Genomic DNA, 22,544 nt, shown 5'->3' on the forward strand with positions numbered 1-22,544 from the left:
GTTCAGGATGGACAGGTTTGATGCAGTTAAGGCAGTGAACTCATGTGCAGTACACTTGTCCAGTCGCAGGTGTAGGGACCGCTTTGAGTGAATAAGTTCAGCTGAACAGGTTTGAAAATGGCTAGGCATTAGTAGTGTTGATAGGACAGCAACTTTAGATCTAGTTGTCATTGGGTGATATTTGTAGTTTTTGTGTGGTGGAATGAGGCTGTATATTTGACCCTGAAGTGGAAGGTAAACAAGTTTGGATGATGTGCAGAGCTGTGAAGATGTTAAATCAACTGCAAGTGAGCAAGTAGGCAAGAGATCTTTCATGGGATGAAAAGACAACTCATGACTGAATTGAGGTTTTAGTTGAGTCAGCTGGAAGTAACCAGTAAGATCAATTTCCAAAGAACATGGTATTGAGATGAACTAGTATTGGAGCTGGTTGTATGGAAAGAGATGGCTGACTAGTGCTAGGTGGAAAAGACTGTGTTTGTGAGGTGGTTTGGGTACAGTAGGTAGTTTAGCAGAAAAATCAGAGATATATGAAAATTGGTGCTGTATTTGAATGGGAAGCAAGATGATGCAATTATCATTGATAAATGATGCTGATGCTGCACTTTAGAAACTCACCTGTAGAATAAGTGTTGCTCGAAGGGAGTTCTTTGCTAGTAGAGTTAGGTGTTGAGGACACAATATTATAAGGGAAACTAGACACTGAATGAGCAGAATCTGCAGAGGCTGAATGAGCAGAATCTGCAGAGATAACCATTTAAAGATGCTGAAGACTGACTTAACTCGTTAGAGAAAGGAAATTCTACTCATTGAACTGAACATTAGGGGTAATAAAGATTTTCCTTCAGAATTGTACATTTATGCCTTTGTGAATCAGACTATACCCTCACAAAACACATTTGGAGAGTGAAAACTGAATTATGTTTGTTATAATCCCAGGTAAGGAAAACAGGTGCAACCGAAGACTTTAAGGGAAGAAACAGGTGTTCAATGAAATAACATTGGTAAGGGGATATAGTTCAAACAGCAGTGGGCAGTTGGTTTATAAGAAAGACAGCTGTGTCATGCAAGCCACCAAAAATGCAAGGGCTGAATGCATGAGCTAATAGTGTAAGACCAGTTTCAACAATGTGTCTGTGTTTTCTTTCACTCCTCCCATTTTGTTGATGAACATATGCACATGAGTCCTAAATTGTATTCCTGCTGTTGTAGATAAGAGATCACCCTTATATTCTGCCCCTTGATCAGATTGCAAACTAGAAGTTTGCAACTGAATTGTCGTTCAACAAGTGATGAAACTTGATGACCACAGACTGAACATCGGCCTTGGTTCGCAGGGAACATCCAAGTGTACCTACTATAGTCATCTATAAATGAATGTAGTATCTATACCTTCGAGAGAAACAGTGGAGCGGGTCCCCAAATGTCACTATGGACAAGTTCTAATGGTTTGTTGCTCTAGATTGTGACAGAGGAAATGATTCTTGTGAAGTTTGCCTAGTTTGCAAGCATCACAAAAAGGTAAAGATGCTGTGGAAACTATTTCAGTGGTGTCTTTATGCAAAGAGTCAGATTTTCTGAAGGGCATCAGTATTAGGATGGCCTAACCTATTTGCCAAAGAGACAGCTTGGTTTCTTTGGTATTACTAATCTGTATGCAGTAATGGATCTTGTCCATGATGATTATAGTTTGTACACTATTAAAGAATGATCATGATACATCCAAGGTTATTGGTGGCAACATTTACTTCACGCAGCAACATTGAGAACTGAGGATTAGAATCATGTTGAAGGATAGCAAAGAGACTTTTATTATTTTGAAAGAAAGTACATCATTCAGATTAGAAGTCTGAGACACAATTATTCTGATGATGTTTGCTAGAACAGCTAAGTTGACTCAAAGAACTACACTGCTCAGGTTGAACAACCTGATTATTATACATTTGAACTGACTAGAATTAGCATCAGACATCTCTAATATCTTGTATCTAAAGTGGCAGCAAAGGGCTGCAATGACTAGAGTATTAGGCAGAGTAACTGAACTGATGGCAGGGTGGAAGGAACTGCAACTGTATAAACCACCTTTAAGACCTCCCTTGAGCAACACTGTTCTGGTAGCTTTGTCCAACAGTACAAGAATCAGAATCAAATTCAACAACAACCGATACTCTAGTTAACTTGGAAATACTAAGTAAGTTTTTCGTAATACTAGGCACACAAAGACATTTTTCAAGTGAACCACTTAGAATGTAAGCAACTAGGTAACAAGGTAACCCAATATGAGATAGGAAGAGACTCACCATTGCCCACTTGCAATTGTTCATTACCTCATAGCTTCTGCTGGTGACTAGTTGATGTGGATCAGGGTGACATGATCAGTGGCTCCTGAGTCCATGTACCAAGCTGGATCAGGAGTGTGGTTGGTAATGTGAGAGGCTTGAAGATGAGATAGTGGTGCAGTGGCTGAATAGAGGCAAAATACACTTGGTTAGAGAGTGTGGTTGTTGCTGACTAGGGACTCGAAAGCTTGCTGCTGAGACTGTGGAACGGACTGCTGAATACCAGTATTCCCTTCCTGTGAGAAAATGAGCCACGAAATAGGAGGAGTAAGTTTGCTGCTGACTTCCATTAGATATGCCATATTCGGATGACCAGCATTCAAGAAGGAAGAGTTCTGTCCACCAGAATATGTAGTCCCAGAGTGGAACATATTAGAACCAGTACCAACAGCAGACTGACCAAAAACTGAGGTGGTGCTCCGTTATAGTTGGCATTGTATCATGATAACATTGAGGTGCTTGTAGGTCCAATCTTGCTGCACAGTTGACAGATTGGCTTCCCTCTACCATTAGTTCTCCCACGCCCTGCCATGTCCACAAATCCAGCAGGTCGATAAGAAGAAATGTATTTTGAAGGCACCAGTTTGGTTGCCAAAATCGGTGAGTAAGGTTGAGCATTCTGAGGCTGATAGTGATAGACCTGTGTGTATGCTGGTAAGGAATATTGCAAGATGTCAACTAATTTAGAGTCCAGGAGCTTCCTTGGATGAACCAGTATGAGCAGATGGCAGTAGTGTAGTATTTGGAAACACAGATCTGTTATGGACTTACTGAGAGCCAATATTGACGGAACTATGAAGAAAATCAATGGAGTTAAACTTCTCAAGCCTCAGTTCATATTTTTGTAATAAAAACTGTGCCTCCTGTAATGAAATTGATCAAACTTTGATTCAATTCTGGAGGTTAGATTGAACACGACTGCATCAAATTCTGGTCCCAGGCCATCTAACACATGCGGAGCAAATCTTCATCAGAAATGATTTGCCCACTTGCTGATAGACTCTAGCAATCCCTTCATCTTTTTAACATACTCATTCACACTCATGTTACCTTTTTGAGTATTTTGTAAAAGATTTTTTAAATGTAGGCTCTAGCCTTAGAATCACTTAAAAATTCAGTCTCAAGTGCGAACCAGATATCAGTAGCAAATCTACATTGGACACATACTGAACATACATTCAAAATTGATGCAAGAACCACGTGACAAAGAAACTTCAGTTTTTTTCCAGGCTACATAAGCTGGATTAATTCTTTCTTTGCCTAGGGTTTCTTTAATTCCCTTCACCTAGCTCTGTTCAAGACTACTGTCTAAGCAATAAAGGTTCAGGACATTGAGCTGACCTGTTAAGTGTTCTCAAGATCATGAGCTCCAACAGCTGATAGAATTTGCGATCTCCAAAGCGATAATATCTCTGTAATTATCTCTTGTGAGCTTCGGACTGACTACTTGAAGACTAGATGAGAAAACAGAAGTGAGCTGCCAAAACTCTTCACTGAGTTCTCGTTAGAATTGAAATTTCCAGAAATTTTTGCCATTGACGTTAGTCTTTGGCTCTGATACCATGAGAAGAAACTGAAAGAAATTGAAAATGAAAAAAAGGAGATATGAGATATTATTGATCAAAGTGAATAATGAGTTACAATGTTTAGGGATTTATATACACAGAGCTTCAAAGGGAGAAAGTAAACTTAAAATGAAAAGAGTAAAGTATCGTGAGCTAATAGTGAGCTGAAGTAAACAACAACCATTACAAAACGACACCGTTGCTGTATGACATATGTGAATACAAGAAGCTCCTCTAACTTTGATCATGTACACTTTTTAGCCTTTCACCAACAAGCAGCTGTTACCTTTGTTGAAAATGGCTTTTAGCAAAATCACATGGGTAGAAATGATAAGGGGAGAAAGGTTTAGGGACTTACATGTAATAGGCCAAGAAAAGGTTGTTTGTCCCACTTGATTAGGATTGAAAAGTGGAAAACTTTTGGAGCTTATATTAAGACCTAATCAATGTTAATTGTATCCCAGTTGTAATTCCATTATACTTCTTTGTTTAGGGTTCTTTCTTTAAGACCCTTTAGTTGGCAAGTTTTGTTGTATCTCCCCTTGTTTTGGGTATTTGTTGTATTGCCCAAATATTTGTATAATGTTTAGAGTGTGGAGCTTTCTTTTGCAGCACTCGAGGACGTAGGTTTTAATACCGAACCTCGTTAATCCTGGTATTCTTTATTTTTGCATTTAATTTGGCAATTTATTTATGCTTTACTACTTGTATTATTATATCAATAAGCTAGCGTAGAGTTTATGTTTCCGTTGCATAACAATTGGTATCAGCCTAGGTTTAGGACAGTGAGTAGCTATGGTATGGTTATATGCATGTCTAGGAAAATTCTGTCAAAAAGACGATAAAAGTTAAGGAGACTGGATTTTAAGTGGGACCATTTGTGACCCCTCCATTGTTTCCGGGAATTTTCTGGTGCGTATTTAATCATTTCAGCACTTACTACACTTAGGGCTATTGTTAATTTGTTGGTTAGCTATTGAATATAATAATTTGTGGAGCTTGGTTATTGGGAATTTTGTTACCAGCAATTGAGTAAGGCATAAATGGCATCAACGTCCGAGGATTCTCGTTCGAGGCAGCACCGTTTGCGGCACCACCATCCGCACCAGTAAAGATATAACGGTTTCAAATCAAAATTGATGTTGAAAATTGATGGCCAAATAATTTTGGCTTGTGGCAGAGTGAGGTATGGATAGCTTGTATCAGCAGGATCGATATCGTTCTGGAGGAGGAAAAACCAGAAGATGTCTATGAGAAAGACTTAAGTACCTGACAGTGCCATCCACAGAAGCACTAGCTATATTGTTTCCAGATGCAGAACCGGCAGCAACTGATGGGACTGGTGTGGCCCAAAAATGTCTCCAAAATAACATGGTAAGCAAAATTACACATACACAGTCAGAAAATAAACCAGAAATCATTCACTAGCAAGTAAAAAGGGGTAACAAAATGCTGAAAGAAAAAACCAAAATTCAATGTGAAAATATAGCACCTAAATAATCTTTTAAAGCAATTAACCTGGAAATCTACTTTCACTTCTGGGAATTCTTCTTCTCCCAGCATTTCTCTACCATTCTCTGCCACATAACATTCCACAATTATTTGTACCCTATAAGTTCCTAAATCTACTGCAACCTATTGACCTATTCAAGACACAAGGATAAATTCAGTTTCGCAGCAAGACAAATAGTCCTCCATGTAACTTCAATAGCCATTTCAATACCTTCAATAAGGGTTTCCTATACTTCTTGCATAAAGCTACTACAAAGAAACCGACTCAAAATTAAAATTCAATTTATATTTTCAGCTCTTCCAATAGACTACCCCAATGGCAACCTTCTCTTGCTTTTTAAATCCAACATATTCCACAAGTATCATATTTTAAATTCTCTACACATGATAGAATAAACAGCACTCAGTTATTTAATTGCATATTAACATCTGATCTATACTCAATAATTTGTTCGAATTTTGGTAGTTTTTACAAGCATATTTTCCTTGCTTTCCACCATCACACCTAGACACCCTCACCCTTGATGCACTTAAACGACAGTCATGTCAAATCTCAGTTGTCTATAATTGAATTCTGTGAGAGCTTTCAATTAGCAAAGGAATTTTTCTAACCAAAACTCATGCTTAACACATATAAAATCAGAAAGCTTTCTTGAATTCCTCCAAATTCTTTATCTAAGCTTTGCCTTTTTCCCTTCTTGATGAACCTTTGAATGCATTCGGAAATTTCCATGCCATTAAAGTCCACACTTGAACAATAGTCATTAGCGAACATACTTAGGGACATATTAGTTTGTTATTATCAAAATAAGAGCATGATGACTACTTGAGTCTCTGGTAGTAATATATTTTTTGGAGAGTTGCCATTTTTGAGGAATTGCACATTAGTGAGAGTGTTTGATTTTCAGAATTATGTTGATGTGGAAATAAAAGAATATCAGTACGTATATAATCTGAGGATACTCAAAAACTCAGAAGCAAGCATAAATGTGTTATCATACTAAAAAGTCACATTTTACAGGGGAAAAAAGAAAACAATGTAACATAAACGGCGGGGGAGACCAAAGTCAAGCCTCAAACTGTACGCCATTCAACTTGGAATTAAACTCTTACTTCGTGGAAGTGGAAACCCACCATTGAATGCTACTGAAACTGACTACCACAAAGCACAAATCACGCCTTGAATTTTTCTGTCTAAAGCAGAGGATAGACTCCTTGCAAGGTTGACGTGGAGGATTCTATTTATAAAGTCATTAACTGCAAAAGTTGTAACTAATCAGATTAATCACACGTCAAATGATCATCTTAAGCTATTAAGAATTAAAATATCATCAATATTTGAGATATTTTAATTCACACGTCAAGTAATCACACGGCAAAAAAATGGCGTTTCTACAGATCCATGTATATTACACTTCCAATAGCAAAATTATACAAATATATTACACTTCCAATAGCAAAATGTGGATTGCATCGTGAATCAGGCTCTACGTGCATAAGACGATTTGTTAGAAAATAAGTGAAGGTAAACAAAAGATTAATATTATGATAATAAAATACCATTTTATCAAACACCAGCAAATCCCTTTTCAAAAAGTTTATGGACCTGACCGAAGACTCCGTCAATGGAAAACACATGGCAATATAATTTGAGGATGCTCAAAAACTCCAAAGCAAGCATTAATTGTCATTGTGTTGATTATCATACCAAAAAGTCACATTTTACAGGGGAAGAAAGAAAACAATGTAACATAAAACCGCGTGGGAGACTAAAGTTAAGGCTCAAACTGTACGCCATTCAACTTGGAATTAACTCTTTACTTCCTGGAAACCCACCATTGAATGCTACTGAAACTGACTACCACAAAGCACACATCACGTCTTGAAACTTTCTGTCTAAAGCAGAGGATAGACTCATTGCAAGTTTGACCTGGGGGATTGTATTTATAAGCTCATTAACTGCAAAAGCTGTAACTAATCAGATAATCACACGTCAAGTGATAATGTTAAGCTATTAAGAATTAAAATATCATCAATATTTGAGACTAATTCTCTCTAAAAACTTGTTAACTACTTCGTCTCTGTTTTCCTTTTCTTTACATTTTTTTCTAAGCGGAAAGAAATTATGCTACCCAACTCAAAAGGCTTTTGTCACGAAGACAAAGGATAATTAATATTATACAAATATCCATGCCTTTATTTATAATGGAAAGCCAAAAATTTGAGAAAAAATAGAGCGAACTATAGTACATCTATCCTGCATAATATTAGTTAACTCATCAAAAACCATATATGAGAATTAGTTTGATATCGTTTCATACAATACGATTACACAAATGAAAATTGCCAGATTGCAAAAGGAATCCGTTGAGCTTGGAATCGCAATGCGTCATGAATCTCTACGTGCACAAGACGGTTAATTAGAAAGATGTGAAGCTAAAAAGAATAGCATATTGCTTTTCCAAAAGTCTTTTCACCTGACTGAAGACTTTGTTAATGGAAACAACTAATGGTAATAACAATTTAGATTATATAAACAGTCGTATGCGTGGGCTTTGGGTTCATTTTCAGAAATAATAGCCATAGTCACACACAATGTTAGCTCATTGTCAGGTAGTTCCATCGCTGCTTGATGATGATGACAATCTTTGGTGGAAGGTTTCTTCAGCTATTTATCTCAAATGCAGTTCATACAAAACACATGGTAACTGACTACTTTAAATGCATGAACATGTTAAGGAGCATATAAGAGAAAGCCAAACTCAGTTTTTTGTTGATGCGTGATTTTGACACCAACGACCTCATGCGTGCAAAGTGCTAAGCTGGCCTTAGAAATTACATGTGTTTGATTGATTTTAAAGTTCGGACAAGGTTAAACAATAATAATGAATGCAAAGACCAAAGATTAAATAAGCAAATGATTTTTATAGTGGTTTAGAAATTACAAATGTTTGATTGATTTTAGAGTTCAGACAAGGTTAAACAATAATATTGAACGCAAAGACCAAAGATTAAATAAGACAGAGGATTTTTATAGTGGTTCGGATGCTTAAAGCGAATCCTACATCTACTGTTATTTTATTATTCTCTGACTATTTTTCTGATATTGCCTATAAGGCATACAAAAATTGAGAAATGCTTTGTTTACAAAGAATAAATAATGATCGAAGCTCACATTTGTGCCCAGCTTCTCCTTTTCATGAAGAGAGGTGCCCATTTATATCTTTAAGGTCAATATAATGAATGTTTTTGCAAGTTGCCTTGACACGTGGAGACCACTCCCCAGTTCTTATCCTTTATTTTGATAAAATTGGGACATGATTGATATAAAATATCTCTTTGAGACGGTTTAGGTTTTTGACAGTTAATACCACCTTGTGTTTAAGTGCTTGTTGAACTCTAATCGGTGGTGTTGACATCAGTGTGTATTTTTGGCACAACATTTTCCATAGTCAGTTGGCTTGATTGAAGACTTCATTGTAGAAACACGTGGTAATTGACTACTTTATATGCATGTGGGGTAGGGGTTTTAGAATTATCACCACACATTAATATTTATTTCTTTTAGGTAGTTATTAATTATTGTACACATCTCAATTAATCCTATAAGTGACATGATCATCTTTTAAATCTTCATAGCACACTTTAAATCTAAGATTATACGTTTTAATCACACATTTTAACACTAATTTTACCACTTGAAATACCTAAGGATGCCCCCAAGTATGTAGTGTTCTTTATTTTTTTAGTATTATGTTTTATTATATTTCAATAACCAGTGTTATGAGGATACTCAAAAAATCCGAAGTAAGCATGAATTGTTATCGTACATAAATGTGTTGATTATCATACTAAAAAAGTCACATTTTACAGGGGAAGAAAGAAAACAATGTAACATAAAACCGTGTGGGAGACTAAAGTCAAGCCACAAACTATACGCCATTCAACTTGGAATTAACTCTTACTTCCTGGAAACCCACCATTGAATGCTACTGAAACTGACTACCACAAAGCACACATCATGCCTTGAATTTTTCTGTCTAAAGTAGAGGATAGACTCCTTGGAAGTTCGACCCGGGGGCTAGTATTTATAAACTCATTAACTGCAGAAGCTGTGATTATCTTAAGCTATTAAGATTTTAAATATCATCAATATTTGAGACTAATGCTCTCTAAAAACTTGTTAACTACTTCGTCTCTGTTTTCCTTTTCTTTACATTTTTTAAGCGGAAAGAAATTATGCTATCTAACTCAAAAGGCTTTTGTCACGAAGACAAAGGATAATTAATATTATACAAATATATATGCCTTTATTTACAATGAACAGCGAAAATCTTGGGAAAAAATAGAGCAGACTATACTATTATAGTACATTTATCCTGCATAATAATAATATGTTAAATGATCATTGATTAAATATTGAAAATTGACTTTCATATGATAAATGTATACCTTTTAATGCACACATTAATGTATGAACATATGCATCATGAATCATATATGAACATGTTATAGCACAATTTCGTTTTGTATAAGCTATTGACTTGATAGAAGACTTCGTTTTACTGGGGAAGAAAGAAAACCATGAAACATAAAACCGCGTAAGAGAAAGTCAAGACGCAAACTTAACGATAGGTTAGCTTGACTATTTAACACTTTACTTTTTGGAATTAACACTTACTTTTTGGAAACCCCACAATGACTACCGCAAAGCACACATCACGGGTTGGATATTTCTGTCTAAAACAGAGCATAAACTTCTTGCCTTAGAGGATTAACTATTTCGTCTATTGATCTCACTGAAGACTTTATTAATGGAAAACACACAATTTTTAATGTCAAATATTTATGCTTTATATGTAACTAAAAATAATAGATTGGTAAATCTAATAGGGTTGAACATTACTATTAATTTAGATTTATTTTTGAGGGATTAATAGTAATAGGTAGATATATATTTATACCAAAAGTTTGTGACGGAAGACTCCGTTAATGGAAAACACATGGCAATATACATGCAGAAGTATGCAATGGGTCTGAGCTAATTTTCAGAGATTATAGCTCATTGTTACGCAGTGCTTTTTATACTTGATGATGATAATGGTTATGATGAAATGTGACGCTTAATTAATTCATATTTTTATGTTAGTAGAGTCATGGAGTCAATTTCTATTTTTATATTACTGGAGTCATGGTGTAGTAAAAATTTCCATTCTTTCATTTTCAACCCCAGCAAAACTTTAAAAATTTGACAGAAAAGTCCCTTCTTGTAAACAAAACCATAAAAATATATATACAAAAATTATTAGAATTAGAATGGGGTTTTATAGTATGTGGCAGTGGCACTACACTATTCAAAGCTTCGTAGATATATGCTTACTTCAATTTATTGATTGATGTAAAAGATAGTTACATGGCAGCTGCTTCGAATTTTTCCAAAGTTCATGCGAAAAAGGCCTAGTTTGTAGATGATAAGTTCATGTTTATTGTTTTGTGTTTAATTGTTTCAACGTATCTCTATAAGTTGCGTTCAAATCGTGATTTGTGAGAGACAGGGAATTGCTGCCTTTCCTCCTCTATATGCCTAATGAATAACAAGTACTCCATAAAGTATTTTCAACTATTTTAAACGTCATTTTGTATTTATTTTACATTTAATTCAAATTAACAAATTAAACATTTCTTTAGAATGAAATTTTTTTTGGTATTTATTTTATTTTTAGAAGTACTAGCTTGATATATATTTTTTTATGAAAAAATCTTCCTTAGAAAAACATATTGTTTGAAGAATCACTTGACAAATTTTTGCCATAAAACACTTATATTACACCTTCCTACTTTAATGAGAAAACGTCTTCTACAATCAAGCAAAGTTATTGATACTCACAAGTATTGAAGGCTTAATAAATACTTTGCTTTTAAATTTTGGTAATACTATAATTGATAATGTCATTTTCACATCATAAGATTCAACTCCTTAAAACATGAACATGTTAAACGAGCATATAAGAGAAAGCAAAATTCGTTTCCCATGGTCGGTTGACTTGATCGAAGACTTTCTTGTCGAGAAACACACGGTAATTCACTACTTTATAATGCATGTGGGCTTGGGTGTTTCAGAAATATCACCACACATTCATATTTACTGCTTGAACTTCACTGTTGGAGTTGCTGCTTGATTTTGACGATGATGTCAGGTGGCTGGTTTCCTCTACATTTGCTTCTGGTTCTGGTGATTTTGTTCGTTGTGCATCAAACAGTTGCTGATTCAAACATTATAACGTGCATAGAGGAGGAAAGAGAAGCGCTGCTTGCTTTGAAACAAGGCCTGGTAGATGAAGGTGGCTATCTCTCTTCATGGGGAAGTGAAGATGTTAAAAAGAATTGTTGTAACTGGAGAGGAGTTCAGTGCAACGACAGAACTGGCCATATCAACAAGCTTGATCTTGGTATGTGGTCTGATGCCTCCCTGCGTTTGAGAGGTACAATTAGCTCTTCTCTGCTTAAATTGCATGATTTAAGTTATTTAGACTTCAGTTACAATGATTTTGGTGGAAGTCAAATCCCTAAGTTCATTGGTTCCCTCAGCAAATTGACTCACCTTAGTCTCTCTAACAATAATTTTAGTGGACCAATTCCTCGTCAGCTTGGAAATCTTTCAAAGTTTGCAATTTCTGGACCTTAGCTATAACCAATTACAAGGTTCCATTCCTGACGCTTTTGGACACTTCACTTCGCTAACACAACTCTCTCTTGCTTATAATCACCTTGAAGGTGGGATTCCAGAATCCTTTGGGAATATGTGTCGCTTAGGTTCATTAGATCTGGGTAATAATAATCTTGGAGGAAAACTCTCGAAGTCTATTAGAAACTTAATTGGTGCGTGCCCTGAAGGCACTCTGGGGGGCTTGGACTTAAGTGACAATAAATTCATAGGTTCAGTGCCTGATCTTTCAAGATTTTCGTCCTTAGATACACTACTTCTTCAACAGAATCTTTTGAATGGGACCTTAACCAATAGCATTGGACTCATGTACAACCTTAGGGTTTTGGTGCTTCGTGGGAATTCATTGGAGGGTGAAATCACAGAAGCCTTTTTCTCAAATCTCTCCAACTTATTTTTTTTAGACTTAGCTGGTAACTCTCTTGTTTTTGAACTGAGCCCTGACTGGATTCCTCCTTGTCAACTGACCATTATAAGTCTTGCCTCTTGCAAGATAGGGCCTCATTTCCCAAAATGGCTTCAAACTCAAAAACGTCTTGAAACTCTAGATATTTCCAAATGCCGGAATCTCAGATATTTTACCTGAATGGTTTTGGGATCTATCCTTAAAATTAAGTGAATTAAATTTCTCTCACAATCAGATCAAGGGTAAACTTCCAAATTTGTCTTTGAAATTTAATTCTTCTTTAATTTCGGGAATAGATTTTAGTTCAAATCATTTTGAGGGTCCAATTCCTGAACTTCCTTCACATATATCTTATGTGGATCTGTCCAAAAATAAATTTTCAGGAACGATTTCCTCCTTATGTTTCATTACTGAGAGTTTGGTTTATATTGACCTCTCCAGTAACCTGCTATTTGGAGGGGTTCCAAATTGTTGGAAGCAATTCAATGACTTAACAATAGTTAATTTTGCAAACAACAATTTCTTTGGGAAAATTCCAGACACAATGGGTGCTCTAAGTAATCTTCAAACATTGAGTTTACGCAATAATAGCTTCTTTGGAGAATTGCCTTCGTCTTTAAAGAATTGTACAGAACTAAGAATGCTAGATTTAGAAAGGAACGCATTATCAGGAAGGATACCAGAGTGGATTGGGGAAAGCTTGCAAGATTTGATTGTTCTTAGTTTGCAATCCAACAGATTTTTTGGAAATATTCCTCTCCGGCTATGCCGTCTAGCAAATATTCAAGTCTTGGACCTTTCTTTAAACAATATTTCAGGAACTATACCAAAATGTTTCAACCATTTTTCCGCAATGACTCAGGGAAACAATATCAGTGCCACCATCACCACCGACTATAACCCCCATATTAGTTATCAATTTGGGAGCTATGAGTATTTTGATAATGCAGTGTTGACATGGAAAGGAAGTAAAAGCGAGTTCAAGAATATTCTAGGATTGGTAAAGATCCTTGACCTTTCAAGCAATATACTAAGTGGAGAAGTTTCTGAAGAGATTATGAGTCTTACAGGATTGGTTGCCTTGAACCTTTCTAGAAACAATTTGAGTGGAGAAATCACTTCGAAAATTGGTCAATTAAAATCATTGGATTTCCTTGATTTATCAAGAAATCAATTTTCAGGTGAAATTCCTCCGACCCTTTCACTAATAAGTGGTCTTAGTGTTCTTGATCTTTCAAATAACAACTTGTCAGGCAGAATTCCATCAGGCACCCAACTCCAAAGCTTCAATTCCTCAGTGTATGGAGGGAATCCCAGTTTGTGTGGGTTGCCACTTCCAACTAAGTGTCCAAGTGATGAATCAGCTCAAGGTCCAGCCACTAATAATGGAGGAAAAGAGGACACTGACTCTCCAAAAGACAAACTATGGTTTTATTTGAGTTCGGTAACTGGTTTTGTAGTAGGGTTTTGGGGAGTCTGTGGCACTTTATTGTTCAAAGCTTCGTGGAGACATGCTTACTTCAATTTCTTGATTGATGCAAAAGATTGGCTCTATGTGACAGGAGCTGTCAGTATCTCCAAACTGCGAACAAGACTTAGTTTCTAAGTCTCAAGTCCTTTCAATTTAGTGTTTTTTGTGTAATTATTACAACATTTCTACATAATTTTCTTTTGAATTGTGACTTGTGAAACGGAGGGGATTGCTGCCTCTTCCACCTCTCTCTGCTTATTGAATAACAAGTGCAATATGGAAATGCAATTTGGTATTTATTTTCATAGTAGTATATATATATATATATTCAATTTCTAAACATTTATTCTTTTGAATATTTTGAGTGAATGTTTTAAAAGTTTCCGAACAATTTTGATCCTCATAATTAGTGAATTGGTCATCACGACTCGAGAACATAAGCACGTAAAAATTGTGTTCTCTCTTTAGTTTTGAGCACAACAATTCGGGGTTTTGTTTTTAGTGTTGAATTACATGTTTAGTTTCACTTTCAGGGTAATTTCCAAAAACCTCTTGTTAGGTTTAGGAAAAATCCAACAAAACCCAAGTCTACTAAGAAAATTCGAGATCTTCCATCACATTTGGGTTTTTCCTCGAATATCTCCCTTGAGCATAATTAAATTATATAACGGCAAAAGGTAAACTGATTTGACAGAACTACAGAATTCCCCTACAATTATCACTTACATATTTTATATAATTAAAAGAACTGATAAAGAAAAAGAACATCCTCACCATATCTTAGCCACCTTCTCCAAATCCAAAAACCCGATTTCCTTCTCAAGTGAAAAGTTATGATCAATGATTTCCCTTTATCAGTGAAAACGAAAGTCTTTTGGTTAAGTTAATGGGTTATGTTCTTATTTATTTTCAGAGCTTAGGTACACATGATTGAACATGCTGTGCTTCTACTGAGGCAGGCCGCAGGCAGCACCTTAAGGACTAGCATATGGTCGATTGGTCATTAACAGAACAATGGCTTATTTTTTCTTTATTTTTATTTTCTTTTCCAGAATATCATTGAAATTACATCCATAGCCTTGATGGCCATCCTTTACCATTATTTAATTGACATCGTGAGAGACATTTGGGATAAATCATAAAACCCAAATTGGGTTTTGTTGGGTAAGTACTTGGAAATTACCCTAATTTTTTTTATTGTCCTTTCTGTTGGATGCTGTTTCCGGCAGCAGCTATTAAGCCTCTCGAATGTCATTCTTACACTTATTTCTTCATTGTAATCTTGAAGGAGTTATATCATCTTAAAAATTTAAAAATAATAATAAGAAAAAACGTTTCTGTAACGTTCTCGGATTTATGAAGGTGAGCATTTAATTACAAGTCAAAACTATCCCTTCTTAAAAGTGGGTCAGCACCGAACCTCTCCAAAAAGTATGTTATTGCGGCAAATTTCTGCAGTTTCTTTACCTATGTAATAATCACTTACCAGAATAGCCTTCAAATTAAGAGAGTTAAAAGTTTGTCACAGAAAGATAATAGGTAGGAGAAAACAGGCGAAGGTAGAACCCCTCAACTAGCAAAGATGGGTCAATGAATTACAACAAAGAATGAATGATGCATTATAACTTCATAATATTCAATGAATTACAACTAGGGAAAATTCATCCTATCCGGTCATAATACATACTGCTAAAGATGCATCCTATATAACACAAGCTGCTCAAAGGTACTCTGATGTGAGAATTTCTGTCAGATCACAGAGGAGAAAAATTCACTCAAACTTCTAACCGACCAAAAATTACGTTAAAATAACATGTAAAATTGACACACATTACAGAACGGATGTTACTCTAACTGAGTGATCAGCTGAGCTTGTCAGAAACATGGGCAAGTTTGGGTGCCAATCCACGGTTGTTACAGCTGCAGTGTGGGGAAGATTTCTGAAACCGGTAGCATGACCTCAAACTTGAATCAAATTAATTGAAAAAAGAAAAATAATTACTTTATCATGAGAGCACCGCCTGAATCTATAATAGTCAGTGGGGTACCAAACAGTCTGGACTGCCCACAAAGTAGTAATCAGTTTGGCCACAAGTCAGCGACTTAATCAATGGTCTAGAGATTGGACATTCAGTATCAATTTGCATGCAAACCAATGGTCTCAAAATGTAGAAAAGAGCCAAACACAATGCAAGCAGACGTGTATTTATGTGCTAATAGTGTACAAGAGAGAGAAAAACCTGATATATTGGTGCCCTTACTGAACCCGATGTTACCAATAATCTCCTCCCATTGGCATCCAAAGCCATCTCATGTCTACAATGTTTTTAGGTCTCAGGTTCAAAGAACCTACAAAATATAGAAAACACTGATTTAAGAAGGCAAATATACGAAAAATATGCAAGAATGCAAACATGTGATATTATCAACCACCATTAATCCAAGTTCAAAGCATCATGAATGGATTTCAATTGTTTCCACTATCATGGACTAAGGTTTTAAAAAAATTTGTTCAAAAGTTGTAAACATCGAAAGATTTACTTGTTAGTCTCTAAACGATTAAAAAAATTCATAACATGAACAGAAAGTTAAGTTTAATGCAGATGATCACATAACTTGTTCTTTGAAACTAAGCATATATCAAACAAAGTCACAGAAAATGAGGTACCAAGAAAATGAGGTACCCTTTCAAAAGAAGTGCAGATAAGCAGTTCAATAGACATGTAATGCCTTCAACTACAAATTTTTTTTACATGACAGAAAAAAATAAACAAGAAAGAAATAAGGATTTTATTTTCTTTTACTTCTCAGAACTGCAACTTCATATGTCAAAATGGGTATGCAAATTGTATATAAAACGTTCAGAAATGCTAAGGACATTCTGTATTCAATCTCTCTTTTTCATGTGAACATGTGTCCCTAACACGTTTATCAATCCGAGTTGGATTCAATAACCTCTAATTTAGATCTATTATCAAAATGCCATTGTTGTAATTAAATATGTACACCTGTCAACATTAAGAGAGAGCATGAGTAACAGTGTATGAGACATTTTTGCTCACATTTCCCTAAAACCATTAGCTACTTAACAATTACATCAAACACTATACTTGTAAAAGGATACCAAACATGTGGATCATTCCATCGACTGCAGCAGCTGCTAGAATCTTTCCGTTGTGATTGAATCCAAGGGAAGTTATTGCTGGTGGATCTTCACCAAGAGGAAGGACTGTCTTCGTAGAAGCGAAAATTCATTAAGGCACAAACTGGCAACAGTATCACAAAAAGAAGTTCAGGGCACATACCATAGCTTTCCATGTTTTCATGTTCCAGACAGTTAAAGAGGCAAACCCCCAAGTATCAGTATAATTTGAGCCGTAGCTGCAAATTAATATTGATCAAGATCGAGAGACCATATAGTACTTATGCATGAATGATGAATCTCTTAAAACAATATGTGCAAAATAATTGATGTTCTCATATAACACCTCACCAGGTAGAAACATAATTTAACGATCTAAATATTGCAATTAAGCAGATTGTTAACTGCTCACCCGTACCTAGATTTATACGCCAAGCACATGCAATCATCAGTCCATGTATACAGAACCACCAATAAACTTAAATTATCATTATCATTATCCTCTGTTTTTCTTTTACAGAATGCAAACAGTATATTAGTACTTCAGAAAGTTAAGTCTATTGTTTGATTCATAAATTATATTTATACCAGAACAATTGCAGTGAGCTTTTATTCCAGTACACTAATGTTTCATTGTTCAATCTTTGATGAGCTCTCAAAAATGTAGCAAGGCAGCTGGTCAGTTCAACTCATCAATTGGGGGATTCCAAGGATGGCTGGCCCGTCAGGTGTCCAAAAAGTACCATAAGCAGACCAGAGTCAGCCACATCAGCAGATTCAAACAAATTATCATTAGTTCAAATCTTTCTGGTTCTTTGCTAGATGTATTTGTTAATACTATTATCAGAGGGATGAAAGGCCCTTATTGCATGGGATAGAATTTAGTTTCTGCTTTTAGTTAGCAAGCTTAGTAAAAATGGGATATCAACTACAACTAGTAGGAAGAACGGTTCAAAATTAATTTGGTTAGTAAAAAACATGGAAACCAAAATACAGAAATTATCAATTATTGTATCCATGAGTAGAAAACTAGCATCAACAAGAAACTTGCCAGCGAACACTTATGAAGAATAGCATTCATACATACAGACTTTATTCAGGTAAGATCAGAAATACTCAGTTGAAGATTGAGATTGAACAAATACCCTCTGGATGCTGCAGCAGAAACAAATATCGGTTCTACTGGGCTGCACTTTAGGTCCAAGACACTGCAGCAAAACAAAAATGTGAATCAGGAGCATAAACTATTTTGATCTTTATTTGCACACAGTTGTCAAAGTACCTAGGAAATGCTTCAGTTGTATTGAGATCACAGACAACTCCCTTAGCATCAACATTCCATGCTTTAATGCCTCCATCAGCAGTGCCAATGTCACGCCCCCTCTCGAGTATCCCTATCCCACCGGATCCGGGCGCTCCAGGAGACTCAAGATCCCGAAAGGAAGGTGAATACTCTTTAAAAAAAAAAAAAAAAACATTCATAAAAACAATTCCGTTTATAGGCGAAAGTGAAGTAGTGCATTTGCATGTTTAAGGTTTAGAAGGTGGAAATACACAATAATATTCTAAAAACAGGAACTGAAATCCAGTTACAAAAGAAACATAGTATCAGAGTCCACTAAAGTTTGTAAAAGATGCAACTCATCATGCGTCAAGGCCACACCTAGAGCGTAGAGTATGCTCACACGAACCCGATCTACGGTCCTGGGGGAGGAAACATAAAACAGTGAGCTGGGAAGCCCAGTGAGCGGATAATATAGTTTATACGAAAATAACTTTAACTTTGAAAACATGTATGAATAATTGTATGCCACACAACACTAGTGCACTTACATGATAAGGCAACAACAGTATATATATATATATATATTATTCTCGGATGCCATGAAATCACACACCACTATCATATAAAATAAATCAGTTATCACCACCCTACTAGCACTTAGGGGCCAAGATCAAACTATCTGAACCAGTCCCTAACTCAGACATGAAGCTACACCACCCACAGTCTACCCTCGGGTGGACCATCCGCAGTCTACCCTCGGGATGGTACGAACATCATGGATACCATGCTCAACCACAGTCTACCGGGGTGTCATGATATGGTATCAAATATAATCTCGCCCCACAGTCTACCCTGGGGCGTCCAAAATCCCACACCGGCCAATAACCGCCTGGTGTAATCCGCTGGAGCTCGTGGCGTCCGTCTGTTCTAGTAGGATATACCAATGGTTCGGTAGAGGACCTTCTCAATGCGCGCATGAGGATAAATATCAAATACTAGCTGATGTCTAGAGGGGGACGGTTACGGTTTCCAATCCGGGAGTCAAACATATAATAATCATGCATCCACAATTTCATTCCAAATATGCATCATGCATGCCTTATGCATAATAAAGTATAATATAAAATTTGCCTTATGCATATATATAAAGTATAATAAAATTTCAATAAAAAGGTATGAAATCATGAATGCAATGCTTACCACGTCAAAATACAAAAGTATGTAAAATTCTATTTACACCCTATATTTATCATCAATTCACTAAAATCCCAAAACTTTTAATCTTTGCAGTCAACCCCCAAACTGACTTTCAACTTTGACAATTACACACCCCATAACCGAGAACACAATGCCTCACCAAAATTTCTTTTCCCATAATAACCTCCCCACTAATTAACATCAAAGCCTAAACCCAACAAAAATAATATAAACAAATTCATCTAAAGCCTCAAACAATAATGGGCTCATTTTCATTTTACAACCCAATAAGGCTTCAAAAGGCCATGTCCATTTTAAAACCCAACTAACAAAATCTGGGCCTATATATTAGGCCCGCCACTATTATAATAAAACTCAATAATTCAAACAACTATCTTTTCCCCAAATTCCCAGCAGCTAAACAAAATGTCTCTTCCAAATGACGTCAAGCACAAAGCAAAATGAACTTCCAGCCAACAAAATAAAAAAATCAATTAGCAATTCTATACATACAAAGTTCAGTTCACGTTTTCATCATACCATATTTCTTTTTAAGAAACAATTCCAGCCAACATTACAATATCAAAACAGTAAATATATGAATACTCAAGGTAACTTCCAGCAGCTCCAACTTGCAAAATTCATAAACTGAACCCATAACAATAAATCATCATTAAGAAAGTATCAAAACTCATATGCTGACTTTCTTAAATTTTATTATGCCCAACCAACGCAACCATAAATTATCAATTTCATGCCTTCTCCTCATACAATTCACTGCTTAGCATTCCCATAAAGCCAACAAAATATTAAAGAGTGACATAACACCCGAATTGTCCACAACCACCCATGAAATTAAAACATGCAGTTTCATGCAATATTATTCCACTCCACAAGCAAATTTAGCTCAGCCCGAAAGGTCCAGCTGCCTCAAAGATCTTGCCTTTCTCCTCCACCTAACAACCCGAAGCACACCAAGATTTAGAGAAAAGAAATGCACAAACTGTATGAAGGTGGAATGATATGCACTCTAAAATCACATGCATGTTACCCATTGAGAAAAAACTTGTGAGATCTCCTCCTCCTCACTTAGCCGACACTCACTCTCTCTCTCTTTCACTCTTCTTTCCCTTCTCTTTGGCTTTTTTTTTTTTTTTTTTTTTCCGGCTGTCTCTCTTTTTCCACTCCACCATCCTATCCTCAAAATTATAAAATTTCACAACCATGGCAAAACAATGTGCCAAAACCGTGGGCTAATTCTCCTAAAGAAATTCCTTTAATCCATCTTGCATTGGCCAATTATGCATGCATCCCTTAGTCTTTGATTCTTACATCTTGCACCCCAAAATCCTTTAAATAAAGTTAAGTTTTATCATGATCTCACCCCTGGAGAATTATGCATGTACCCTTGCATGACACAATATTAAAAGGACCCCTCATCTTAAACAATTTCATAAAGTTGTTAAAAGATTTTCACACTTCCAATTTCGCACAAGTACTCTTGCAAAACTACCTAATAACCCAGCATGCCTTATTTCTTACTAAAACATCTCTAAAAAGTTTTAATTCTTACATATTACCCCCTAAATTCACATAAATAAAAATTAAGTAAAACTCACCAAGAAAATACGGAGTATTACAGCCAATTAGAAGCTTTTGTCAAAAAGAAAATATAACTTAGAAGCTGGAACTAGTAATCTCGAAGAACAAAACATGTAATGCCACATCATGTACGAAGCGGTCAGATTTACATTCCCACTCAAGCGACATAATCTCTGCCCCACAGTATATGGTTGCATTTCTAGAAGCTGGAGTTGACGAGTCATGTGTCCATATACTTTGTTGTATATGCATAAATCCAAAAGTAGTAAGTAAATTAAATGCCAAAAAATAATCAAGTAGTTTAAGAACAACTTTAAGTAATTGAGGCATTCCCGCGTCTCCTCGAGCATGTTCACCAAATTAGGTAGTTAATTAATGTCACTCAAAATCAGTTTTTAATGTTGAAATATTTGAACCAGTCAGAATTAATCCATTTGAACAGACCAACTAATTGAAATGCGCAAACACAAATGGAAATTTTGATTAAATCACTACAGGCACAAGTTGGACAACCTATTAAGCCAAGTGAACATACACTAGCAGTCTCATGGACTATGGACCACCAATGTATCACCTATTTCCATTAAGTACCTGACAGTGCCAACCACAGAAGCACTAGCTATATTTTTTCAAGATGCAGAAAAGCGGCAGCGACTGATGGGACCGGTGTGGCCCAAAAATGTCTCCTAAAATAACATGCTAAGAAAAATTACACATACACAGTCACAAAATAAACCAGAAATCTTTCACTAGCAAATGAGTAACAAAATGCCGAAAGGAGAAAACCAAAATCTAATGTGAAAACACTGCACCTAAAATAATCTTTTAAAGCAATTTACCTGGAAATCTACTTTCAATTCTGGGAATTCTTCTTCTCCCAGCATTTCTCTACCATTCTCTGCCACAAAACATTCAACAATTATTTCTACTAACTATAAGTTCCTAAATCATATACTGCAACCTATTGACCTATTCAAGACACAAGGATAAATTCAGTTTCCCAGCAAGACGCAAATAGTCCTTCATGTAACTTCAATAGCCATTTTAATACCTTCAATAAGTGGTTTCCTATACTTCTTGCTTAAAGCTACTACAAAAGAAGCCGGACTCAAAATTGATAAATTCAATTTAATATCTTCAGCTCTTCCAATAGACGGCCCCAAATGCAACCTTCTCTTGCTTTTTAAATCTAACATATTCCACAAGTATCATATTTTAAATTCTCTACACATGATAGAATAAACAGCACTCAGTTATTTAATTGCATATTAACATCTGATCTATACTCAATAATTTATTCG

General features: G+C 35.8%; 1 protein-coding gene across 1 annotated transcript in view; it reads right to left on the minus strand.

The window, feature by feature from the left end:
* The window catches only part of LOC116119090 (WD repeat-containing protein 91 homolog), a 59,197-nt gene that overhangs the window by 30,956 nt on the left and 5,697 nt on the right, over window positions 1-22,544 (minus strand). Inside the window, 6 exon segments of the mRNA XM_031405044.1 lie at window positions 18,305-18,367; window positions 18,442-18,553; window positions 21,381-21,478; window positions 21,835-21,929; window positions 22,083-22,141; window positions 22,295-22,432. Coding sequence (XP_031260904.1) covers window positions 18,305-18,367; window positions 18,442-18,553; window positions 21,381-21,478; window positions 21,835-21,929; window positions 22,083-22,141; window positions 22,295-22,432 — 565 coding nt within the window.

This window comes from Pistacia vera, unplaced genomic scaffold (genome assembly GCF_008641045.1).
Source record: "Pistacia vera cultivar Batoury unplaced genomic scaffold, PisVer_v2 Contig872, whole genome shotgun sequence".
Classification (NCBI taxonomy): Eukaryota; Viridiplantae; Streptophyta; class Magnoliopsida; order Sapindales; family Anacardiaceae; genus Pistacia; species Pistacia vera.